General features: G+C 39.7%; 1 protein-coding gene across 1 annotated transcript; it reads right to left on the bottom strand.

Moving 5' to 3' along the window:
* Positions 1-8,748: 8,748 nt before the first annotated feature.
* LOC123284392 (centromere-associated protein E-like) lies at positions 8,749-15,668 on the bottom strand. The gene is made up of 5 exons (XM_044766724.2): positions 15,625-15,668; positions 13,921-14,018; positions 12,122-12,305; positions 10,149-10,435; positions 8,749-9,104 (listed from the first exon to the last, which is right to left on the bottom strand). Exons 1-5 carry the CDS (start codon positions 15,651-15,653, stop codon positions 9,010-9,012), a joined length of 693 nt encoding a protein of 230 aa, XP_044622659.2. The 5' UTR covers positions 15,654-15,668; the 3' UTR covers positions 8,749-9,009.
* Positions 15,669-27,774: the final 12,106 nt, after the last annotated feature.

The following is a 27,774-nucleotide window of genomic DNA, read 5'->3' as shown; positions in this document are numbered from 1 at the left end:
TAAGCCGGCGGGAGTTAACGCTTTAACAGCCACAGTCAGTCACTTCTGACAGGCAGGACTGAGACACTGTGACCGGGGGAAAGGTGGCGTGCATCAGGTCTGATCAGTGCCGACTGCAGGGCGCGCGGAACGGCTAGTGCTGAGGTCGGGATGGCGAGGAGTCAAACGATGATCAAATGAGGTGGTCTTCAAGGAGCCAGGCTCTCTCCCCCATCCTGCTGTTCTCAACGTGTGCCTCTGACCTCGCGCCAAGTCACAACATGGCTGCTATGTCCCAAGGCACCATATCCGCATCCGCGTCAAAAAACACCAAGGGAAGGAGCAAAAGCCAAAGGTCTTTCTACCCAAGAAGGAAGGCCTGCTCAGAACCCCGGCCCACGTTTCACCCGCCAGCCCTAGCAGCCGCGGGGGCCGGCGTGTGGGGTCGCCGTCTTCCCCCCTCAGGATGGGAAAGGCAGGGAAGCGAGCTGGGAGGGCGTTGAGCGAACGCACTCAAGCAGCACGCGCGCACACACACCGCGCCCGAGAAGGCGCAGGCGGCTTCTCCAGCCTGGGCCCCGAAGCCCTTTCCTCCCGAGCCCCACTCCGTCCTCCTCAGCCAAGCGCGGCTCCGCCCGCCGGGGGCGCTCACGCGGGCAGGCGTCAGGCAAGCGGGGGCGGGAGGGCCGGGGGCGGGGGGGGGGGCGTCAGGAAGGCGTGGGCGGACGCGCCGGGGGGGGTGTCAGGCTGGCGGGGGCGGGCGCGCCAGTGGGGCGGGGCGGGGGGCGTCAGGCAGGCGGGGGCGGGCGCGCCGGGGGAGGCGGGGCGCGGGGCGAAGGCCCGAGGTGCGGCCGGGTCCCGCGCGCTCCTTCCCGCGTCCCAGCCGGCGTCGCACCCGGGCCTCCCACCAGCCGGCCCAGCGGGCCTCGTGTCGCCCGGACGCCTGCCGTCCAGCCCTCGGCCGCCCGGGGCCCGCGGCGTCCACGCGCGGACAGGCGGCGGGCGTTCCAGGGGGTGCCCCGCCGTCCCCGCCCCTGCCCGGGCGCTCGCTCCCTCTGCTCCCAGCGCTGCCCCGAGCTGCCGGCGCCCGACTCTGGGACCAGCTCGCCGCTGCCCGAGGCGCTCCGACCGCGGCCGCCCTCGCCAGCCACCAAGAAGCCCAGCCACTCTGAGGCAACGAAATTTTCACTGGTTTTCCCCCTTCTTACACGAGAGGTTCATACTCACTTTAAACTTGGGGAGAGTTGAGATATTTTCAGTATGTACTTTAGGAATGAGAGACTCCAGGAACCTTTACCCACCCCCAGTCCTGAGCGTGCGGATCAAACGCTGTGACTTGAGACCGTGCGCCCCGCGGCTCTGGGCGCCGGGCTCCGGGCGGCCTCCCCGCCTTTCTGGGCCCGGAGTTTGGAGCCGAAGGTTTACTGTTAGGTCAACTGCACTGCCACGCTAAAACAGAGTTTTTGGGAAAATGAGTTGCAAACATAGACTGAAATGGTAAAATCCAATATGAAAAGCAAACTTGATGGCTTTCTTACTGTAAACACTGGAATCAAAGTGTTAATTTTTCATTATCAGAGACAGAGCATTTTCAGGAATTCTGTCTTTATGAGCCCGGAAGAAAAATGTTCACTTAAAACACTGAAAAATCCTCTCTTCTTTGGTTATTTTGAAAAACTTAAGATACCAGACTTCCAAATGCATCCTTATCCTGATCTAACTGCTAAGATTTCCTGAAATAAGTAACGTGCAGAGCAAAGCAACATCTAAAAATTAAACATCTCCTTTTCCCAGTCCATTTAAAGTTTCATTGAAAAAATACCAGGAAATCTTACTTTAGAGTAGCAGCAGGTGGATGGCGTCCTCCAGGTCACTGCGCGAGCGGCAAACGGAGACCGACCTTCGTGCAGACAAGTCAGGCGCTTAATGATGAATGCTGGGATGTGTAGTTCAGGTTTCTTCCGAGTTTGCTGGTTCTGTTTCCTTGAGTTTTTAAGGATTCGCACATCGGTATACTCAATGTGTGTACGTGCTGCCGTCTAGTGGAGCTCAGGTCGAACTGCTAACTCCGAGTAAACGGTGAAAAGCGGAAAAAGCCCCCGCAGCATGCTCAGGACTGGAAACCACTCCCTTGGCTTTGACCCCTCTCAGTCCCTGTCGTTTGTGTCTACTACGTGCCGTTCTGCGGTGTTCAAGATGGAATGAGGCAGAAGTCGCATGTGGAAGACGGCAGAGCCGCGAAACAGAAGGAGCCCAGGTCACTGAAGATACTAGAGCCTTCTCTCCTGGCCCTTGACATGATTGCTGAGAGGGCAGCACACGTTCTCTCGCGTTGAAGGTATGGTTGTGGTTCTCTTGTGACGCGCCGTCTCTTCTAACACTAATACACGCTTAGTGGCGGAATGCAGGCGTCCTGACTGCACTGGCGGTGGCGTCAGGGAGCAGGTTGAGCCTCAGTGGGAGTGTGGAGGCTTCAAGGAAAGAACATGCTGGGTAAGAGCAAAAAGCCAAGTCTGGCTGAAGAGAACAGATACACAAGAAGGAAAAGAAAGGACTGGGTCACGTGAGCCCTCTACACTAGGCTTCGTAACTCCAACTTTCTCAGGCAGGTAACTGAGCAGAGTGAGTGTGTAGGTTGTTTGTGCACGTGCTGTTTAAGTGGCTTCACTCAGCACCCACCCAACTCACTTTCACCTGCCTCCTACACTGTAAGGGTGATAAATAAATGACAAGCAGTAGGCTATATTGGAGGATATGAGGAAGCCATTTGGTTTGAAACTAATTTGACCTGACCTTGTTTTTCCAGAAAGGTCTGTTGAGCATGCATTGTACATCTGCTTTAAACGCTTACAATGTCCCAAAGATAAGAACAATGCCCTTAAAGATAAGGAGGTAGCTTCCCCCCACATCGGCATTTCCTTTAATATGCATCTCTCCCTAAACTAAGGATTAATTATGGACCTGCTGTGCTCACCGTGTGACCACCCACCTTGTGACCACTGACCTACTGACCTCTGACCTGCTGGGCCAGCAAAGCATCTCGCGATAATTGTAAAAGGGATATTCCTGCCATATATGATGGATGCTCTTTGTTCCAAGACTGTGTATAACCACTCGGTACACCCCACTTCTTTGGTGCCCTTCCTTCCTTGGGGGAGGAAGGCCCCAGGCTAGTCCTCAGACCTGACTCATAATAAATTCACCCCAATTTTGATTTGTAGATTGATGTGGATTATTTGTGTCAAGGGGCTGAAAACAAAACTCTCAAATTGCCAGCTTCCTTTGCTGCTAGGGTTGGCCAATGAAATGTGGGCTGGAGTTTCTGAGGAGGCCTTTCTTCTTGGATAGAAAGGCCTTTGGCTTTTGCTCCTTCCTTTTTGGGGGGGGCGGTCCTGGAACGTGGATATGGTGCCTTGGGACCTAGCAGCCATTTTGTGACTTGGTCTGAGGTCAGAGGCACACACTAAGGACAATAGGGAAGAAAAGGAACCTAGTTCCTTGAAGACAGGCTTAAGACAAAATCCCTAAACTAACTCCTCTGGACTTCTTATGTGAGAAAAATAAACTTTAGTCACTTTTCAGGTTTTTCGTTCTTGGAGCTAAGTGTATCCGTAACAGTCACAGTGGTTAAGAACAGACTGTGGAGTCAGAAAGATGCAGGTAAGTCCCACATCTTTCCCTCACCAGCTAAGTGAATAAGTTACACAGCTGACCAAACCTGTTTCACGTCTGTAAAATGAAGGTAGGCATAGCACCTACCTCAGGGATGTTGTGAGGAGGAAGGACTTGGCATGTACAATATTTGTTACATTTGTACTTAAAAATGTGAATGATTATTAGAAATCCAATTATAATGGATGGTAAAAATTACCCTTAAAGATTTTTTAAAACCCTGCCCTAGTTTCTGCTTGTGTTCACATAAGGTCTTTGGTAAAACTGTCTCTCATTGCCCCACTGTAGCTTCTAACACTGGGTCTAATGACTGTAATCACACGCAGCTGTGCTCCTTGTGTTCCTAACAACATCTTTCCTTTCTTTTTTTTTATGCTTTTTTTTTGGTGAGGAAGACTGGCCCTGAGTTAACATGTTACCAATCTTCCTCTTTTTTTTTTTCTCCCCAAAGCTCCAGTACATAGGTGTATAGCTTAGTTGTAGGTCATTCTAGCTCTTCTATGTGAGACACTGCTACAGCATGGCTTGATGAGCGGTGGTAGGTCCACGCTCAGGATCTGAACCAGTGAACCCCACGCCACCAAAGCAGAACATGCGAACTTAACCACTTGGCCATGGGGCCAGCGCCAATACCTTTCCTTTGACTTTTGAGGATTTTGGAATAGACTTTTTATGAATATGAGAGTTCCCTAATCAAGGCCAACTCAGGTACCTCTTTCTCGATGCAGCTGTCTTCAGCCTCCCTTTATTCACAGATCTTCAACAATTATGCTTACTCTACGACCGCCTAAGTCACATGGTATTGCAGATATTTGCTTACCCCTCTGTATAGTCAGTGGACTAAATTTGTTTAAGGTTAGGGACCATATCTTTTTCACCCTTACATTGTGATCAGCTCATATTAAAAGTATGAGTTATTTGTTTTCCAGCTACAACATGAGTCCCACAAAGGCAGTGCCTTTCGGTGCCTAGACCAGTGATCAGCACACAGTAGAAGGTAGTTAAATATTTGAGTATGAATGGCAGGCTCTCAATAAGTTTCCTGAACATGATTCTGCTAGGCTCTCAAGAAAATGTTTCCTATGAACAATACTGTATTTTGTCTTCTCTGGTCCTGACTTGACTTTTCAGATTTTAGTGTTGTCTGACCATCTTATTGCTTTTTAACATTCTCGCAAGTTTCCATTGCTAACTTTCATCATTGTTCCTTCACAATCTTTCATCATGACACTGAAACTCAGGTCATAAGAGTTAAGCAACATTCTGAGGGAGACATCAGCAAGACGGAGGAATACAAAGTCCCGGCTCTTTTTCCCTGACAGAGACACTGTCGTAACAGCAATACATGGACCAAAGTATCTTTGTGAGAACTTCAGAAGCCAGGTAAGAAGTTGCAGTCCCCTGGGTAAGGGCAAAGCTAACAACTTCCACCCTGAAACTAGGCAGAAGAGCCCTTTCATTTTCCCTGCGACCACCTCTCCCCCAAGCCAGCACAGCTCACCCCTGCTTACAGCTCCTCCATCGTGAGGAGCAGGGGAAAGAAAAGAGAGGAAAATTCAGTCACAGTTCCGTCTTTTTGGAGAGCTGCCTGAAGGACTGGTTTCTGTCTCACTTGACCCGAACTGCTGATGGAACTGGCATGGTCTGGCACCAGACAGAGCCTAGCGTGGCTCAGCACCATCAGGAGTAGGTGCCCAACTCGAAGCTTCATCCTCGGGAGGGAGGGAGGGAGGAGAGCAGAGCGTGTGTCTTATGTGCCAGCGTTTTGGAGGGCTGCCATTGGGACTGGTTTCTATCTCACCTGATTTGGGGTGCTGATGGGAGCTGACGTAATTTGGATGCCTGGGGGCCAATGAGAACAAAGGAGAGTGGGGTGGCTTCCTGCTGCAGCACCAAAGAAGCTGCAGTACTACAGACAGATATTAGAGGGAGCAAGAGATTATGAGCTCCTGAAAAAGAAACTGGCAAACCTCTCTAATTGGCAAATCACATACACAAGCCTAGAGAGTCACATCTGCCCAAAAGCTTTCAGAGGGCCCACAGTCTATAACTGGGCTGACTGATGAAGGTCTTCCCCTGTATGAAGCAGCCCACAAAGACTGGAAGAGGTGGCTATTTTTCAAATGCATAAAAGTCAACAAAAAAATCAAAAGGCACACAAAGAAACAGAGAAACACGATGCAATCAAAGAAACAAACTAAATCTCCAGAAACCAACTCCAAAGAAATGGTGACCTATGAACAAATACCTGACAAACACTTGAAAATAATAGTTTTAAGGAAGCTCAATGATCTACAAGAGAACACCAATAGACAGCTAAATGAAATCAGGAAAATGATGCACAAACAAAATGAGAATATTAAAGAGATGGAAACTATAAAAAAGGACCAAACAGAAATTCTGGAGCTGAAGAATACAAATAACTAAAATGAAAAATTCACAGAGGGGTTCAATAGCAGACTTGATCAAGCAGAAGAATCAATAAGTTGAAACCAGGTCATATGAAATTACTCAGTTAGAGAAGAAAAAAGAAAAAAGAATAAAGAAAAGTGAAGAGAGCCTAAGGTACTTATGGGACATCAGCAAGTGGACCAATATATGCATCATGGAACTTCCAGAAGGAAAGAGAAAGGGACAAAAGATTTATTTGAGGAAATAATGGCCAAAAACTTCCCAAATCTGAGGAATGAAAGATATCCAAATTCAAGAGTTAAGCAACATTCTACTAGACTGGATATCTGAAGACTGATCTTATATATATATATAATTTCTATTGAGTTCATAAGAGTTGACATCATTGTGAAATTTCAGTTGTACATTGTTTCTTGTCTGTCACCACGTAAGTGTTCTCCTTCACCCCCTATGCCCACCCCTCACCCCCCTTCCCCTGGTAACCACTGAACTGTTTTCTTTGTCCATGTGTTTGTTTATATTGCACATGTGAGTGAAATCATCTGGTGTTTGTCTTTTTCAGTCTTACTTCCCTTAGCATAATTCCCTCCAGGTCCTTCCATGTTGTTGCAAATGGGATGGATCCGTCTTCTTTTAATGGCTGAGTAGTATTCCATTGTATATATACCACATCATCTTTATCCAATCATTGGTCAATGGGCACTTGGGTTGCTTCCAGGTCTTGGCTATTGTGGATAGTGCTGCTATCAACACAGGGGTGCATATGTTCTTTGGATTATTGATTGCAAGTTGTTTAGGTAGATACCCAGTAATGGAATAACTGGATATGGTATTTCTATTTTTAGTTTTCTGAGGAACCTCCATCTTGTTTTCCATAGTGGCTATACCAGTTTGCAGTCCCACCAGCAGTGTATGAGGGTTCCCTTTTCTCCACACCCTCTCCAACTTTTGTTATTTTTAGTCTTAGTGATTATAGCCATTTAAACAGGTGTAAGGTGGTATCTTAGTGTAGTTTTGATTTGCATTTCCCTGATGATTAGTGATGTTGAACATCTTTTCATGTGTTTCTTGGCCATCTGTATATCTTCTTTGGAAAAATATTCATATCCCCTGCTCATTTTTTGATTGTGCTGTCTTTTTGTTGTTCAGTTGTGTGAATTCCTTATATATTATGGAGATTAACTCCTTGTCAGATATATGATTTGCAAATATTTTCTCCCACTTGGTGGGCTTTTTGTTTTGATCCTAGTTTCTTTTGCCTTGCAGAAGCTCTTTAGTCTGATGAAGTCCCACTTATTTTTTTCTTCTGTTTCCCTTGTCTGAGAAGACCTGGTATTCAAAAAGATCCTTTTAAGTTTGATGTCAGTGAGTCTACTACCTATATTTTCTTCTAGGAGTTTTATGGTTTCAGGACTTATCTTCAAGTCTTTGATCCATTTTATTTTTGTGTATGGCATGAGATAATGGTCTACTTTCATTCTTTTGCATGTGGCTGTCCAGTTTTCCCAACACCATTTGTTGAAAATACTTTCCTTTCTCCATTGTATGTTCCCAGCTCCTTTGTCAAAGATTAGCTGTCCATAGATGTGTGGTTTTCCTTCTGGGCTTTCAGTTCTGTTCCACTGATCTGTGTGTCTGTTTTTGTACCAGTACCATGTCATTTTGATCACTATGGCTTTGTAGTACACTTTGAAGTCAGGGATGGTGGTACCTCCAGCTTTTTTCTTTTTTCTCAGGATTGCTTTAGCAATTTGGGGTCTTTGGTTGCCCCATATGAATTTTAGGATTCTCTGTTCTGTTTCCATGAAGAATGTCATTGGGATTCTGATTGGGATTGCATTACATCTGTAGATTGCTTTGGGTAGTATGGACATTTTAACCGTGTTTATTCTTCCAATCCATGTGCGTGGAATCTCTTTCCATCTCTTTATGTCATCATCTATTTTTAAGACTGATTACATTTTTAATGGCCTTAAAGTCGTTTTATTACCCAGGTGAACATACCTACTACTTTGCATTACTCTTATTCAGTGGAGGAGTGAACATCGTAGAGAATCAACCTGCAGCTCTGTAATCATGTCTGGTTTGGGTGCAGAGGAGAAACCAAACTCCCAAGGGACAGGCCTGAGGGACAGCGTTATAGGAAGGCACAGTTTCACTTCACCCTAGTGAACCTGTGACAGTGTGTTAAGGTAAGGGAAATAACCAATTCATAGACTTTAACAGTGATGGCTATGATACAATTAATAATCTCTCCCTTTGAATAAGTCTTCTTACCAAAGAGCCAAGAATGCCTTGAAATCACTAACTCTGTTCTAAACCTTATGCAACTTGCTGTTTTATATGGTTTTTCAAAGTCATATGATATAAAAGTACTATCAGATACTCTCTAAAACCACAGTTCTTAACCTCTTATAGAGTAACAGACCTCTCAGAGAGTATGTTATAAGAAAGTAGGGACCCTAGTATCCTAGAAAACTGAATCCACACACAAAAGATAAAATTTCAGAGGTTTTACAGATTGTGTGAAGCCCATCCATAGATGCTTTATGTGTTGCGGGGAGCCCAGGTTTAGGAATTTTGTTAATTAAATGATGCTTTAATTTATGTATTATCTAAGTCACATGTGGATAACGAGATTAATGAAAATGTATACATTTTATGTATACACGGAAAGACTGGAAATTTCCTTCAATAACTTTATTCTTCACAAAATATATAAATAAATAAAACAATTCAACTTCTAAAGTATTACCACATTCAGGAAGAAGGCAGTCTATCACCATTCTAAATGACTGGAATGCCTCAATTTCTAATGGCAAAGTGCAAACTGAATTGAAATTAAGTTGGACTGTGACATCATTGCCAGGGATAGAAAAATAAAGTAACAAATACAGTCATTTCTAAATAAGGAACACTAGGCCCCTAGAAAAGTGACAGCAGAGTTTACTGAATCTTGCACTCGGGCACAGCTTGTCCTGAGGAGGCGTGCCAAGGGCCTGGCTGAGGATCCACACTCTCTGCTCCAGCAGTTTGTTCTTCTGAGAAAAAAATAGAAAGCAAAAGTCATCTTATTAAAAAACACGTTTGGTTGCAACACAACATACAGCTTATATACAGTTTACCTTACAGCTGAGGTAATGTTTTCAAATTGATAACCCATTATGTTCTCCTGCTGTTCTTTAACATCTTTCAACGGCTTCCTCTAGCATGCTCCCAGGATGAAGTAAAAATTCCTCTCCACAACCCACAAAGTCCTGCGCATCTGGCTCTTCTCTCTCTGGCTTCACCGACTTCACCCAGAGGAACCTGTGTGCACTGCGCTCTGGCCACACGTGGTTTTCCAACCCTTCCCCTGGTTACGGTCTCTCCCAGCTGGGCCGACCCTGTTCCCTCTGCCTGAATCGCCTTCCCCTCCCCTCTTTGTTAAGCTAACTCACCTTAACCTGTTAGATCTCAGTCCCCTTCTTCAAGGAAGACTTCCTTATGTTCCTAAAACAACCTATTAAAAACTCATAGGCTTTTGAACTCTAGAACTGTACCTTTTTTGACTACTTGATCACCGTCTATACCCACTAGACTGTGAACTCCAGGAAGGCAGGGGCCATATCTGGTTTGGTTATCAATGTACCATCAGGGTGCAATATGTGACACATAGGTGGAGACCAAAAATTTCTGTTCATTGAATGAATATGTAAATGATATAAGTCTATGATCTGGCTTGTGTAAAATGAATATAATGCTACTGGAAATACTGGCCCATTGAATTGATAAGAAGGTCTTTTGCAGTAAAAGTAGTTATGTTTGTAGGATGGTGTCTCTCTGTGTCCTCGAGAGCTGCTTGTCTATCTGAGGGAAAAGTTGAAGGTTCAGGAGGCAGAATAAGACTTCCCTCGGGGTAAAAAGTGATTTCACTTCAGTGCTGTGCTTTGGAGAAACTTCTCACAGAGACAGCAAATGACATCTCTGCAGTGCAGCTTCTCCATGACATCTTCTCTTGTCTAAACTTGCCCTTTGGGGCCACAGGTGACAAATGAGTTCCAACCGTTATCCCCGATCCCCAAGTAACCAGTATATTTACCCACCTGGGCGGAGGCCTAGACTTGAGTTATCAAAATAGCGAACTGGGTGAGGTGCTGGGAAAGACTTTGATCGGCCATCAAAAAACCAAGATTTCGGTGAGTCCTTTGGCACAGGATCTTGTAAATTCCGTTCCTTGCATTGAGAAGGCGTATGCTGTCTCTTTTGAGAAGCTGGTCCGGTCGCTTTAGGAGACTTTGGAGAATTCTCACAAGTCACTTCTTTGTGAGCTTCTCTTTTAAGAGTTCTCTCCTTCCACATTTTGACCTCATTGGAAAGATGATGATTATTGCTTAAATGTGGGGAAAAATAAAAGAGACTGTAAGACTGCTCAATTCCAGAAATATATTCATATTTACATAAAATTTTTTTTCTTAATTGTGGTAAAATATATGTGACATATAATTTACCATTTTATCATATTTACATTTTAATTTCAACCTAATGCTTCCTAAGTTTGGATTATTTCCACAGTTCAGAAAATGAAATGAGGTCAATATAAATTGAAAAATTGTACTAAATCTCCGTGATCACAGAATCTTGAAAAGTATGATATTAGGTTTCAAATGAATCAGTGATGTCGTCCAGCATGGTTTATCTACTGATGCTCTGTGGCAATAATTTGATAAGTTAGTCTTCTGGATGGATGAATCTTTAATGTACCTTTGTTATTTTAAAAGATATATTACACTGTGCTTTTCTGGATTACTTATAGTGTTGCTTCCCACAGGAAATGCTGCCTGCATTTATTCACTCCTTCAGAGAAGCCTGGGAAGCAATCCTAGGCCCTGCTCTCCTTTCTTTGATCAGTCAGCCAAGTGTGTTGATACAACCTCACACTTTTGGGTTCCCCCCCATTCTGCTCTAGCAGCTAGAGACGCCGTATGAGCTCATTAGGCCCCAGCTTAAAATCCTCCAGTGGTGGTAATCCTCCCGTTACATTTAGGAGACCACCCCAGCTGCCTCAGAATGACCTGCAATGTGTAATCTGGACCAGTGGCCTCTGGCATCGCATCTTGCACTTACTCTGCCTCATTCTGTATGCTCTGGCCACACTGCATGTCTTTCTGTTCCACTTTCCTCTTTGACTCAAAGCCTGTGCACATGCTGTTCCCTCAGCCTAGAAGGCTTAGCCATCTCTACTGTCATCAAGCCTAACTGCTACTCATTTTCAGATCTACTCTTACATATTAGTTTCTTGATCACCGCCCCTCCCCACATCTAGATAAGGTCTGATCCCTCTGTTGGACCCTTTCATAATGTCCTGTTTGCTTTTTTTGTTGTTTAATAGCCTCACACAGAACAGTAGCTATTTGCATATTTATTTAATGCCTATTTTTCTTCTATTGCATCATTAGTAAAGATTAGCACAAGATTCTAATCTTTGGTAGAAGCCAATTAATTAAATTTTTTACAACTGTTTATAAAGGTTAATGGGCTACAATAATGGACCTGAGGGATTCTCCTTTGAGTAAAGCCTCACTGACTTGGGCATATTTGTGGCATATTTAAGCTCCCCTCAAAGATCTTGGTTTACTTTTTGGTTCTTGGCTTAGTTAAAAACAGGCTTAGCTAAAATCAGTTGATGGGCCAGCCCTGTGGCCTAGTGGTTAAGTTCCGGGCACTCCACTTTGGCAGCCTGGGTTTGGTTCTCGAGTGTGGACCCACATCATTCTGTTAGTGGCCATGCTGTGCTGGCAGCCCACATACTAAAAATAGAGGAAGATTGGCATGTTAGCTCAGGGGAATCTTCCTCAGAAAAAAAAAAGGTCAGTTGATGGATAGCAAACCTCTGGAATGGTGCTACCATATTCTCATTCCTTTTAAAAAAGACACATTACATGAGCTCTAAAAATTACTTCCCCTATATGTGTGAGGGGTTGCCCACTGCAAAAAATATATATGCATGTGTAGGCATCATCCTCTCCCACACGTACCACCATAAGCATAATTCCTGTATCAGGTAAGCAGATCTTACCTTAACAGTTCATTCCATTGCTTTGTTAACTGTTCATTTTGCTGCTTTAACTTAGAAATTTCCTTTTCTAGCCGTATATATTCACTTTTCAAAATAAGAGCTCTTGTGCTTTGTACAATGCCGCTGCCACCCCCACAGGTTAAGGGTTTCCTTGAAGGCTGAGAATCAGTATGTTCTGATATCACTGTGGGAGGCAAACACACAGGCAGGTGATAATTTTAATTATCTCCAAAGTTCACAATAAAGGAAACATTAGTAAGTTCAATAAATCACTATAAAAAACAAAACATCTCAGCACCATCTCCCTGAACATCATCCTTGACTTCCTCCTCTTCCCTCACCTCCTATGCCAATTCCATCATGGATTCTAAGTATCTGTGGAACCCCTGCTTCTCTCCACCCACTACCTCCACCACCACCACCTGCTAGGATCACTCACGGTGACGGCAGCAGTCGGAGCTGCCCTTCACTGTCTACTCTCGACGCCAGTGGGGTCCCCTGGAGGGCTGCTTCCACCACACAGCGTGTGTGGGGTCCACCCCAAGGCAGTCAATGTGCTCCCAATACTCAACACGTATTTGTTAACTAAATAAACCTTAGACTGCTATTAAAGAATATACTATTCAGTATTTTACACCATATGTGTACAAGTAATGTAAAGAACTGTTTTGTAAATTTTAGGTAAAATTGCATAAAAGTGTGAGGTGCTTAGAAAGTGGAATGATCCACTGGGTCACTGACTGTTTACAAGGGAGGGGCAAGATGAGTGTGGGGAAGACACTCAATGTCCATTTCCTTTTGAATTATTCTGAATTCAGGTATAACACGTACCTGAAAGTCACAAATTAGAAGGAATCATCCTGACCCTTCTCTAACAACAAAAGTTCTATTTTTACCCCTTGAAGTTTTCCAGGTAGGAGCTGCAATTATCCTGCAATGGACACTAGGGCAGTTCAAACTAAACAAGCACCAGACAATGCGTGGACAATAATACACACAAACATCATCTTGCATTTGCCTGACATTTAGAATTTTCAGTGTGCTTTCACACACAACTTTTAGCCTGATCCTTACAAGTCTATATCCAATCTAGAAGGTCAGGCGTTCTCCTCATGATTTCACAGGCTGTTAAGTGAGGGCAGTCAGCTTAGAGAACTGTTCGTGACGTTATTTCGATGCTGGACCCACTACACAAAGCTGCCCCAAGTACTGTTCAGCATTCTCTCTTTTCAAATGAAACATAAGAGACAGAAATATGGGAAAAGATACAGTTTGAGGAATGTATATGCAGAAATTTGATGATTAGATTTGAAAACTGTATCTAAGATAAGTTTCAAAGAGTTTGCCAGTAAGCATCAAGTCTGTATTTTCAGTACCAACAACAAGTAGGATAATATTTACTGTATACTGACTATGTTTTTACAGTGCACATGGTTAAAATCTATTAAGATATGCTTGTGTTTTATTGGGAAGGGTACGTCTACCTTGACAGGTAAGTCATTCTTGTATACTACTGAAGGTATCTTCACTGATATGTAAAGATCTGATAGCGCACAGGTTACATTCATAGTTTTTAAGAATCTATAATGGATAAATAGTTGAGATTACAGGAAACTTAAGGAGGTATCACAGGATAAATATGATCTCAATGAATTCATTTTAAAAATAGTTCTTTATAAATTAGTGATTAACAGGTTTATTCTTGACTGTCATATATATAGTAGCAGTCTTCAAAATGTGTAAGTATACTGAGAAGTAAGATGGAAAAAGATCTGGAAATATCAGCATTTTCTACTTACTTGAAGTATCTTGGGCCTGCTGATTTCGTCTAAGATTTTCTCTCAATAGCCTTATAACTTCTTTTTGATGTTCTACAGTGGCTTTTGTACAAGTAATTCTATTAAGAATAACAACAGAAATATGTAAAAGGCCAGCAACTAATTTTTAATGGAAGAATAAACAGAACTGCTGTCAAGAATTTTCTGATAAGATACATCACATTGATATGATATGCATAAGCAGCAGTAGGTAAGCCCTCACGATACCCCCTGGTATCATGCACTTTATAGCCATAAATAACACCATCAAATTGGAAGTGTTCTGTTTGGCTGCAGGGGCAATTTTTTTTTAACATTGAGAAACCAATTCTTTTAAAATTTCTGAAAGCCCAATAGGTATCATTAACTGGATATTGAGCAAAATTACATTCAGGGGCACCATAAAACAAATAATTGGGTTGTTATCATGAGGTCCTAGAAACCTCTTGAAGGTACAACAATTACCAAAGCGTAAAACCAAAAGCACCTTCTGTATACACTGTAAGGAAAGCACACTCGACTGCAGCTCTGATCTGAGGTGACACAGTCAGAGGTCACAGTCTGCTCATTGCACCCAGGAGAAAAAGACATTCTGTTAATTATTTGCTTGAGTGTTAATTGGCAATGCTAAATTATGAGACTTTCTGCCTTTCTTAGAGACTGAAAGTATCTGCTGATTCTATTCTATATAAAATTGCTTTGCATTTATTTAAAAAATTTTTTTTCTTTTGAGGAAGATTAGCTAGCCCTGAGCTAACATCTGCCACCAATCCTCTTTTTGCTGAGGAGGACTGGCCCTGAGCTAACATCGGTGCCCATCTTCCTCTACTTTATATGTGGGATGCCTACCACAGCATGGCTTGACAGGTGATGTGTAGGTCCACACCTAGGATGGTGAACCCTGGGCCACCGAAGCGGAATGTGCAAACTTAACCACCGTGCCACTGGGCTGGCCACTAAAATTGCCTTTTTAATGATGCTCCACTAAAACCAACAGTCCTATCAATAGAAGGCTGGTTAGAATGCATGAAGATTCAGAGTGCGACTTTTTGGGCAAAATTAGATATCATCATTAAACATTTATTAAACATTTACAGGAAGAATAAAAAGTGTGAGGAGTCAGAGGTGACATATTAATAAGTGGCAACATTATATTTCTAATTCAGTTTCCTTGACTCTCTGTTTAATGTTCTTTTCATTATGCTATACCACAAAGAACTTTAGGCATGCTATTGTATATGGTACTATACATAAATAAATCAATAAAAAGGGAATATGCTCTTGGGCACTAAGTACTACAATTTAAAAGGAAATAAAACCTTACACAAAAATACAATAGGAAGAACAAATGAAATTAAGAGAACCAACAGAAACCTTAGACAAACTGCTAAAAACACACACACGTTCTTAATATTCCCTTTCAAACAAAAAAGGCCATTTTTAAGCTGTTCCTATATGATTGAACAAGAAGTATCCAAAGACATAGTATGTCAGTAATTGATCAGAATTGTGCTTGTTTTCAAAACCTTTGCATACATAATGAGAATTTAATAACTTTAAAATCTGTAGATGTTTGTATTTATTTTATAAAAAGCAATAACAATATCTTAATATATTTTAAATTTATACAGTTTAGAAAGGAAATTTAAGCTACTAAAGTCATATTCAATTAAGACAAAGACATACTCCTTTTCAAACTCCTTGGCATTTCTCATCTTCTCTAGGTCTGTTTTCACCAGCTTTGTTTTGAGCTCTTCAATTTCTTCTTTATAGGGCTTAGCTCCTAAAGCAACTTTGTCCTAAAGGTTTTAGAGAAAAGAGAAATAAAGTAATTTTAGAGCAGTTTCAAAGACTTGTTAACTACCTAATATAGTAGGAACATTTTAAAACAGCAAACTCCAAACATATGAAAAGGAGGAAAGGCACAAATTTTAACCCTAAAATGAGTAACAAATAGATATTTGATGTGAAGTACATGTGAAGCTATTGGAAGCTAATGTGTAATTAGAAAACCTATGACTTCTATTTCTTAAAACAAATATTTTTCCCAATTAAAAAACAATATACTTAAACAAAATGAAACAGAAAGGTTGAAACGAATGAAATGGGTAGATAAAGGTAAATCAGGAAAATAAGACAAGAGATGAACAGTAATATAAATATCAAAGTAGAACTGAATTCAAGGCACAAAATATTATATAACATTATTGGGGATATTCTGTACTCAAGGTTGGTTCAATCTAGCCATACATCTACTTCGACTCAGAAAAAAAATCAGTCATATATACATACAAACATATACAAAAATCTTTTTTAATAAATAGGTTTAACTTTTTAGAGCAATTTTAGGTTTATAGACAAATTGAGCAGAGTACATAGAGTCCCGGTAATACCCGTGTCCTCCCCTAGTTTCTCCTATTATTAACATCTTAGTGTGGTATGATTGTTACAAATGATGAGCCAATATCGATACATTATTAACTGACGTTCACAGTTTACATTAGAGTCTATTGTTTGCATTGTATAGTCCATGGGTTTTGACAAATGTATGACACGTGTTCATCATCACTGTATCATGCAGAATAGTTTCACTGCCCTAAAAATCTCCTGTGCTCCACTTATCCATCCCTCCACCCTCCCCCAGAACCCTTAGTAATCATTGATCTTTTCCTGTTCGCCTAGTTTTGCCTCTTCCAGAATGTCATACAGTATGCAGTGTTTTTAGATGGGCTTTTTAAAATTAGCAATGTGCATTTAAGGTTCCTCCATGTCTTTTGTGGCTTGATGGCTCATTTCTTATTATTGCTGAATAAATCATTCATTTCTTTTATTGCTGTTACCACAGCCATACTATGGATTACTATTATATATTGAATACAAAAATAAACCCATCTAAATAGGGACCCAGAGAGCTCTTCATTCCTCTAGGCGTTACCCCCAGTGCCTATAAAAACATTTGCACACACACGTAGTTAGCAAAGACTAAAAAGATGCAAGCTTCCAAAGCTGAGATGCTCAGCTTAAAGAGGTTGCTGACTAGGTCAGATAAGCCCATTCTGGGAGGAGCCCAGTATTTGCTCAGTCATGGCACCAGTAAAATACCCTGGCTTTCTGGACCAGATGCTGATATCAGGGACTCCTTGAGCATATGACTGGCTGGAGTGGTGTCAGTTTTGTAAGAAATTGCCAAACTCTCTTCTAAAGTGGCTACTGTACCACTTGCATTCCCACCAGCAGTGAGCAAGAGCTCCTGGCCCCACTCCTTGCCAGCATTTAGTGTAGTCAGTGTTCCGGATTTTGGCCATTATATTTTGAGATACAGTGGATGTACAGTGGTATCTCATTGTTTTTTAATTTGCAATTTTCTAATGACATATGATGTGGAGCATCTTTTCATATGCTTATTTGCCATGTGTGTATCTTCTCTGGTGAAGTGTCTGTTCAGATCCATTGCCTATTTTTAAATCAGGCTGTTTGCTTTCTAATTATTGAGTTTTAAGAGTTCTTTGTATATTTTGGATAACAGTTCTTGATAGATATGTGTTTTGCAAAGATTTTCTTCCAGTCTGTGGCTTGTCTTTCATAGGGCAAACATTTTTAATTTAAATGAAGTCCAGTTTATCAATTTTTTTCCTTCATAGATTATGCTTTTGGTGTTGTATGTAAAAAAAGTCAATGCCAAACCCAAGGTCACCTCGATTTTCTCCTACGTTATCTTCTAGGCATTTTCTAGTTTTGTGTTTTAGATTTAGGTTACAATCAATTGAGTTAATTTTTGTGAAAGGTGTCCAGTTGTTCAGCACCGCTAGTTGATAAGACTATCCTTTTCCATTGAATTGCCTTTGCTCTTTTGTCAAAGATGACCTGACTATATTTGTGTGTATATATTTCTGGGCTCTCTATTTTGTTCCATTGATCTACTTGTATACATTTTGATTTAAAAGTTCAAAGAACTCTAAAAATATTTATTCATTTATGACACCTAAAAGAAAATTTCAATATATTCTAAAAATGGAGAAATTGCAGTAATTTTTTTGCCACAATATAATGAAATAAATTAGTCATATATAACAGTTTTAAAACAATTCTTGAGTAAAAGAAATTGAAATTGGAAATACTCTCTTAGAAATGAAAGACAGTGAGAATTCCTTATTTCAAACACATGACGTGTGCCCAAGCTGCACTCAGAAGCGCTGACAGCCTTAAACATCCTCTAGCCGCCTGAGGAGTCTGAGCGCCTGTGTTCTCAGTGAACAGCACCTGCTCATCCTATTTTAGATGGAGTCTGCTGAGAAACTTTCTTTGCTCTACCAGAAAAAGAATTCCTTTGAGATTCTGATTTGAATTACATTAACTTTAGAAATTAATTTGGGAAAAACTGATGGTTGTACAGTATTTAGGTTACAACCTAGGAAATGGCATATTTCTTATTTTAAACCACATGCTCTCCTATATTTCCTTTTAGAGTTTTGTTGTTCTTTTCATATATGTTGTCTCATTTTTTGTTAAGGTTAGTCACTTGAGCATTTTATATTTTGTGCCAGTTATAAATAAGATCTTTTTTTCCCACTGTGCAGGATGTCCCTAAAGTACTAGCACAGTTTGAATTTTTAACAAATTTACTGCTACTTGATATAAATAATTTGTAAAGATACAACAGAGGAAATGTATCAAGATTTAAACAAAACTGTTAATGAGTCATTTGTTCAAATTACTTTCTTCTATATTCACTTAATAAACCCTACATTATATTGGACAGCTATATCCAGGTGAATTAAAATAGTGGTGAATAGGTTAAAAGTTAATATCTTTGCATTTTACTATGCCAAATCTCGAGTTAAATATACTGTTGCATTTTATAGAATATTTATATAAAATACAGAAACAGATTCTTAAAAATTCAAACTGTATAAAGATTTTATGGATACCCTATACTTTGTTTTCTTTCCTCATGGATGCTGTACAATGGCATACTCTATTATATTATCTAAATGGTTACTTTTAGTATGCAGGAAAGATATTCCTCTCTCCATAGACACCTGTACCAATCTATACTGAGTGTGGAGAAATTTGTCGCTTACTCCCTCTTTCTTGAAACACTAGCTTCACTTATATGAAGAAACTGGAACCACTCTGTTGCCCAGACCCCCTTTTCTTTTTCACTCACTGGCTGCTCCATCTCAGTATCATTTGGTTACTCCACATCTCCTCTCCATTATGCTTATGCCCTCGTCCAGTCTCATGATTTTTATATGCTGATGATTCCCCAAACTTAAACCTCTCGCCTATATCTTGCTCAGACTCAGATATTCAATTGCCTAAGTCATATCTCAACTTGGGTGTCCCCAGTGGGCATTTCCAATTCAGCATGTCCAAAACTGAACTTTCCTGGTTTCAAACTTCCTCTTCTGGCAGTCTTTCCCATTTCCGTATGTAGCAACTCTATCTTCTTGGCTGCTCAGGCCAAAAACTTTGGAATCATCTCTGACTCCAAGAAATACGAGAGGTACGTGTTTGGCTTTCTCTTTGATAAATTGAATCTAAATATTTTGCAAAAAAAAAGAAATATGAGAGGAAGAGACATGTGCCACTTCTGGGCCAGAGCCTTTATGAGTACAGATTTTAAGACAATTTTTAGCTTCTCCATCTTGTCCCTTTTCTGTGAGCCTGAGCACGGACAGCTTACAACTGGGCTTTAACCATGCAGATGAAAACAGCACCAAGGAAGTGCTGGAGAAACAAGATGGGAGAAACGGGGGCCTCTGAATGACCATGTGGAAAGGAGCCACTTGCCAAGCTGGAACCCACACTTTTACGTGTGAAATAAGCTTCTGTTTTGTTTGAGCCATTGCATTTTGTGGTTCCCTTTGTTGTAGGAGCTGGCACGTCACTAACAAACACGCCTTCCTGGATTCTATTTTCAAAGGGCAGCCTTTAAAAATTTAAGTCAGACTATATCATTTTGCCAAAATCCTCTGATGACTTCCCATCTCATCCAGAATAAAACCCAAAGTGCTTACAAATAGCTTTCAAGATGCTTTATGATTTGGCTCTCTGCTACTTCTCACCTATTTCCCCTTCTATCCTTGCCCACGCTGCTCAGGAGACGCTGGCTTTCTTGCTGTTTCCTTGAATACATCTCAACTACTTCTGTGTTGCGGCCTTCGCATTTGCTACTTCTTTTGCCTAGAAGGCCCTTCCCTACCAGACAGCTCACACCATCACTTCGTCATCTTAATTGTGCGGCTCTCCTCAACTCCCCTTACAAAATCACACTCCTACTCACACCCACTCTCACCCTGCACCTATATACCTCTGTCTGGTTTAATATTTTTCCATTGCACTTCTCACCGTTTAACAAACATATATACTTGTTTATTTTCTGACTTCATGAAGCAGAATGTAAGCCTCTTCAAGGAGGCTTTATTTTTTTTCCATTGCAGTACACATGGCATCTAGAACAATGACCAACACATAGTAGGTATTCAACAAATACTTGTTGAATGAATAAAAATGTGATCATTTAGTTATTTGAAGTATTAAAAAATTACTCTCAAAGATTTTAAAGCTTTACAGTTGATTTTCTTGGTTTTTAGCTATACTAACAATTTCTAAAAACAAAAATTAAGATTATTTTCTCTTGCCTCTCTGTTTCATGTCTCATTGAAAGAACCAGAATTTTTAGAACAATGTTAAATAATGAAAAGAGTAGGCATTCTTGGCTTGTTTCTAATTTTGGAATGAAGAGAAGAGACACTGGAGCAGGAACAGTGAACAAAATGCCTATTAGGATCCGACCCAAGTAGCAGAAGAGTGAGAAGTAGCTGTGGCTCAGACGAGGAAGGAAGGCTGTGATGAAGGAGGGTGCGACTTGTGTAACGGCATTCAAGCTCAAAAACATTTCAACTCTGCTCTTTCTAGAGAAAACAGGTTAGATTAAGCCCATAGGCTACCAGGTGGGACTCAATAACAGGGGATTAAGTAGAAAAAAATATAATTTTAAAATGTACTTATCTAACAGAGTATTAAATATTTAGATAAGAAGCATATTTTTTTGAAAAATAAAAAGAAAGTCTCAACAAGAAAAAAACCAACAACTCAATTAAAAAGTGGGCAAAAGATCTGAACAGAGATTTCTGCAAAGAAGATATATGGATGGCCAACAGGCTCATGAAAAGATGTTCAACATCATTAGCTATCAGGGAAATGCAAATCAAAACTACAATGAGATATCACCTCACTCTGGTCAGAATGGCTATAATTAACAAGACAGGAAACAACAAGTGTTGGAGAGGATGTGGAGAGAAAGGAACCCTCAAACATTGCTGGTGGGAGTGCAAAGTGGTGAAGCCACTATGGAAAACAGTATGGAGACGCCTCAGAAAATTAAGAATAGATCTACCATATGATCCAGCTATCCCACTGCTGGGTATTTATCCAAAGAACTTGAAAACACAAAGGCATAAAAGATATATGCACCCCTATGTTCATCACATCATTATTCACAATAGCCAAGGCTTGTAAACAACCTAGGTGCCCATCAAGGGACGAATGGAAGATGTGGTATATATACACAATGGAATACTACTCAGCCATAAGAAATGATGAAATCTGGCCATTTGTGACAACATAGATGGACCTTGAGGGTATTATGCTAAGTGAAATAAGTCAGAGGGAGAAAGTCAAATACCATATGATCTCACTCATAAGTAGAAGATAAAAATGACAAACAAACACAGAGCAAGAGAGACTGGATTGGTGGTTACCAGAAGGGAAGGGAGGAGGGGGAAGGGCAAAAGGGGTGATTAGACACACGTGTGGTGATGGATAATTGGTCTTTGTGGGGTGAACATGATGTAATCTACACAGAATTCGAAATATATTATGATGTACACCTGAAAGTTATATAATGTTATAATCCAATGTTACTGCAATAATGAAAAATTTAAAAAAAACATATTTATGAAAAAATGTTGCAATATACTACTAGAGATATACAAACATACATCCTCTACATTTTTGGCATTCAGAAATTAAAGTGAAAATAAAAAATTTCCTTACTTTGAAAAGTAAAAAAATTAAAAAAAATTAAAAAAATAAGATATATTTTAAACTGTCAAGAATATTTATGTTTTTTAAAAATAATTTTTACAGGAAGATGAAAACAATCATTATTTGGCATGAAAATAAACGTATGCATTTATTTATATTTATTATGCATAATTTATAAAATTATGCCTTTATTTATAAAATGAGTTTTAAGTTACCTGAAGTACTTGGATCATTTCTTTTGTTTTTTCAAGGCATTTATTTGATTCATTAACTTGTGATTGAAGTTTTGCTATTATATCATTAGTCATCTCAAGCTCTTTCTGCATCTTTATAATCTTGTCTTCCTTTTGCATGGCAGTTTCTTTAGCTTCACGTAGTGAAGTTTCCAGCTCTTGAATCTTCTATTAAAAAAAACACACATATATAAGGTGTGCCTTGAAGACAGAATCACAGTTTATATGAAACAAAGATCATATATAGGTATTAATCTTTCAGATTGCATCAACATAGGATAGATGGACACTCCAAATGTCACTCAATTTATACATGTATTATTTTTTTCATTTAGAAGCTGATGATTTAGGACTAAAAGAGGCCCAGATTTTATATAAGGTTAGTACTTATTTTATTTACTAGTTAGCATGGTGCTAAGCATATTAAATAGGCACTTACATTTTAAATTAACACTACTTACAGAAAGTATATTTGTTAATTGACACTTTAGAGGAATACATGTAACATATCTTTCCCTTTATTTTTATTACCTAGTTTTTATGCTGAAAAATACAAGTATGTGGAAAAATCCAAAGGCATATAATTAAGATTAAGTTCCCCCATCTCAGAACCCCCACTGACTCTAAAGCGATGACTACTAAACTCTTTCAAGTGTATCCTTCTAGAAATTTTCTATATGTATCTACGCATGTGAATATACAGTTTACAAAAACAGTAAGTCACACACACAATAGTGTGTAAGAAGAAAGTTCACACAGAATAGCGTGAAAGAAGAAAGAGCCAAAGCAGGACTGCATTCGAACATGAAGAAGACAGATATGACTACAGAAGAACTATACAACTTTAATGTAGACCATGAAGACACTGAAATTGTTAAAGGTTTTGTTTCCCTTGGTTCAGTCATCAGTTTAAATGGAGACCGCAGCCAAGAAATCAAGAGAAGACTGTGACTCAGAAGGGCAGCGATGGAAGAATCAGGAAAGATCATCAACAGTAAGGGAGTATCATTAGAGACCAAGGCCAAGATTATCGACACCCTCGCATTCCCAATTACTATGTGTGGGTGCGAAAGCTGGACAGTGAAGAAGGCTGACAGGAAAAAATGGACTCATTTGAGATATGGTGTTGGAGGAGAGCTCTACAGATACCCTGGACTGCCAGAAAAATGAACAAGTGGGTCCAAGAGCAAATTAAGCCTGACCTATCTCTGGAGGCAAAAATTGTAAAACTGAGACTATCCTACCTTGGGGACATGATGAAAAGTAAAAGGCAGCAGGAAAAGAGGAAGACGAAATACGAGATGGCGTAATTCCAGAAAGGAAGCCATAGGCGTGAGTCTACAGGAGCTGAGTAGGGCTCTTGAGGACAGGATATTGGACATCACTCATTCATAGAGTTGCCAGGAATCAGAGCTGACTCTACAGCACATAACAACAATAAATATATACTTCTGGTTTTTTGTGGGTTTTTATTGCTGAGGAAGATGAGCCCTGAGCTAACTTCCTCTTTTTTTGCTTGAGGAAGATTAGCCCTGAGCTAATATCTATGTCAATCTTCCTCCATTTTATATGTGGATTGCTGCCACATCATGGCTGCCAATGAGTGGTGTAGGTCCGTGCCTGGGATCTGAACCATGAACTGGGCCGCCGAAGTAGAGCATGCAAACTTAACCACTATGCCATGGGGCTGGCCTCCTGCTTTTTAAAAAATTAAAAATTTTATTTTCACTTGATAATATATTTTCCAGATCTTTTCATTATCAACACATAGATCTCTCGCATTTTTGTTTTCATGGGTAAATATATCCTATTTCATGGAGGTACTATAAACTAGTTAACCTGTCACCTACTAATGAACATTTAGGTTATTTCCAGTTTTTTATAAGTACAAAAATATCTTAATTTGTTCATAATATAAGACTGTTCACATATACACACATGCAGGTTTTCCTGGAAAACGTTTCTTTTTGGTCCACCTGGAATTTACTTTTGTTTAATGAATGAGGTAGGAGTCCAGACTTATTCTTCTAAGATGGCTAGTTGGTTGTTCTGATTCAAACATTAAGCAGACTATCTTTCCCCCCTGAGTTGACTGCTCCTACTGTCATGCACTGAATTCTCCTACTTGTTTGGGTGGACTGCCCAACTCTCTGCCTGCCCCACTGCTCTACCTCCACATCACTGACCTGCTCTGTGCTACTCTGATTTGGCCTAATTATCAAACTAATAACATACGATTTATTATCTGATGGGGTATTTCCTGGGGTCATTGAAAATGGGATTTCCTTGTGCTTGTTTATCTTATTGCTTTGGAAGATGGGTTTCATATTTCCACTATTTTTACCTCTACAGCTGACTGAGGTCTGCAGTGATCAGCAAATCAATAAACTCTATATTAGTGATCTTCTAGTTTCCACTAGTAATAATTATTAAACTGGCAGTTGATGTTTTATTATAAATATTTATTTTGGTAAAAATGCTAAGTTGTAATTCACTCGGGTTCCCCACTAAGACGTGTGTGCTAACAAAATAAAACAGCGTGTTTGCTGTACAGATTCCCAAGTAAGGGCAGTTAATACAGTTATTGGATTATTCAAATAATGTACTGATTCTTGGGCACAGGTTAATCTGTATAAGAAATTTATTATACTTTTAGCCTCTTCCATTTTTGTTTTGATCACATTAACCAATATTAAAGACACTGATGATAATTAGAGAAAAGCTAAATTGCTCTTTCTCTCTAAACTAGTTTGGTACTATAGACATAGATTATAATTTAATAGAAAGTCACATGATTTAGAAAACTTATAATGTATGGTAATAACACCTTAAGTGGTATACATACCTATTAATCAAATTAAGGCATGAGTTACTTCTATTTTATAATTCAAAGGTAAGATCTTATGTAACATGTAGCTTTATAATTAGTTGAGTGAGCGCCCCAATAGAACTATATTTAAAAAACAAGTCCATCATGCATGTTCCCTAATACCTTCAATACTGTGATTTTGCTCTGAAATGTTACATATGATACATCTTTAACTCTACAATGAAGCTGCAAATTGAAAAACATCTTATAAGAAATCTCATACCTCTGTGGTTAGTTGTGTAGCTCTTGATGTGACATGAAGATTCTTATCGCCTTGTGTAGTAGGATTAACAAGGGCACCAGATGTTTGAGAGATCTTCAAAGTTTGATAGTTTTTCAACAGTTTTTCATTTTTCTCTTTCACTGATTTCAGGTCATGTTCCCATTCTTTAGTGATGGTCACATTTCTTTCCTCAAACTCTGTTGATTCATTTATTATAGCCTATTGAGTAGTAAAGACAACACTATAGCTTCTAAAATGAATTACGTATTAAAAAAACCACTATGGAAAATACTAGAGTTCTAGGACAAGGCATATGTTGAAATTCATTATTCAGAACATTCTAGAATAGTACTTTAAAAGAATGTGAACATTCTTTGTGGCTTGCACCAGTTCCTGACATTTCAGAAGACGCTGGATATTGATTATGAGAATAAAAGAAGAATAAGGACTAGAGAGGATTCATATTGATTTGCAAGATGATAATCTCATTCTATTAGATCAGCACTGACATATGAAGAGGAATCTGAAGAACTGGTCAGGTTAAAATCATTATGTATGTTATGACATATATAATGTCATATATAAACATTAACTGACATCTAATAGCAGAGCATACCCAGTAAACTTAATAACAATCTATTTTCCTCTTTCATTTCAAACCTCAGTGTTTATAAGGAAAAAAATTTACTGACTTTTCGTAATCTGAAAATCTTCTATTTCCGTGCAGGGAGTAACAGCCAATCCATACCCTCGTTACATCAAAGGCTGACTCACTCTGAAATTGCTTCTATCATCTTTTTACTTCCTATTCTTATGGGATGTACTTTTTGCTCTCATCATGAATGCCTTCTTGGCCTTACCTGTATCTTTCTTTGTGGCTTTATGGTAGTTCTGTGAGATGCGGATCCTAAATTAGTTGTGTTCTTGCTGGCACCCTGGACTCTCCTTGGTTCTGGACTACTGACCCCACACCACACCAAGTTATCAATTGCTATGCTCAGATGGTGGAAGAAGCCACATATCCATGCTGATCCACAGAGCAGAAATCTCTACTTTCTAACCACAAGTGAGCCCTCAATATTATGAGAAAAACACTGAATTATATGGAAATTATCTTATCCCAAACACTGGTTTTATGCTTTTCTTCATTGATTGTGGACCATTTTTTTTTATTTTAAAAGCTCATTTACTGTTTTGCTAGCTTGGGGTATTCGACAAATGAGATTCACTATCCACAGGAAAACCTTTTTTAAAAATGTTATCTACATTTCAATGTGATTTAAGTATAGTTTCCAGATGAAATTAAAGTGTCAGGAAAGAACTACCCAAACAAATGAAATATAAAACCAATCTTAGGAGCTATAATATTAATCTAGCTCCCTTTGCTCCAACTGCCTATATAACAAGCAACTTTCTGATTAATGACAATTTTACCAGGTGTATGAGGTAGAGATTACTTCAGAAAGCCGAATGAATCTTCTCATCAGTGGAAAGTAAAACAAATTAATAAAACTGATCTCAAGCAATCTTGGTTCATATGAATCTGTCCACAAGGGCTGGTCACCTTGGGAACAATGATACAAACCACATGTTTGAACCTCACAGTTGAAGGATCAGCACGTATGATAGCAACAGCACCGAGGTGAGAAGCACAAGGCCTCACTAATTAGTGGACTAGAGCTGTCTTTGGCTTGACCACAGGTGCTGCCCACAGCCCTGAAACAGGCTAGCATCTCACCTTGTTTGAGGATACTTGGGGGAAAAGGCTCAGGTCCTACGGAAGCGAGAAAGGACAGAGGAAAATGGCAAGATTTGAGGTTTCACCAGTGGAAATGGATTGTTATACTGCAACATTTTATTATCTTCTTTACAAGTTGATATATTTAATTACCTTAAGGAAGCAAAATGTGTTAGAGGAAGAACACATTTACAGTCACTCTTTTTCAAATAAAAAAATAAAGAAGCATATACAAATAAATGAAAGAAAATATACTTAAAATTAAGTTGCTCTAAGTCTTTTTAAGAATGAGGCAGAAAAATTAAAGCAAACAAAAAAAAAGAATGAGCACAAAAAAAGTACTACTTACAATTATCTTTTTATTATAAAAGATATTCACTTCACAAATCCTATCATTTTCTTTCTGGATGCCATTTTTAAGCTTTTCTATATCAAAATGAGTATTCAACCACTCTTCCAAAAACTGGGTCATTTCTTTCCTATTACTCAGTACTTGTTGAAATTCCATCTTTACGCTGTGGAAGTCACATTCCGAAAAATCTTTGAGAATTTCCTGTGTGAAAAATAAGCATTGAATCTCCTGAATCTTAGGAAAGTTTTTATCTAAATATCAGACAAATATCATAAAAAGGGGAAAATAACCTTACTGAACTTTCACTTCTAATATTTTGAAGTAAACATAATTCTAATTTATCCTCATTATATTAGAAATATAATTCTA

This window comes from Equus asinus, unplaced genomic scaffold, assembly GCF_041296235.1.
Source record: "Equus asinus isolate D_3611 breed Donkey unplaced genomic scaffold, EquAss-T2T_v2 contig_193, whole genome shotgun sequence".
NCBI lineage: Eukaryota > Metazoa > Chordata > Mammalia > Perissodactyla > Equidae > Equus > Equus asinus.
This window is presented reverse-complemented; position numbering and strand designations above follow the sequence as displayed.

Bases quoted from the DNA above. Each gene is read 5' to 3' on its own strand.
- LOC123284392 (XM_044766724.2), bottom strand. From the start codon at position 15,653: ATGAGAAATGCCAAGGAGTTTGAAAAGGA. The intron at 12,306-13,920 runs GTAAGTAGAAAA...TGCCTCCCACAG, and splicing joins GCAGGCCCAAGATACTTCAA to TGATATCAGAACATACTGAT. The intron at 9,105-10,148 runs GTGGGTAAATAT...TTTTTTTCTCAG, and splicing joins AAGTCTAGGCCTCCGCCCAG to AAGAACAAACTGCTGGAGCA.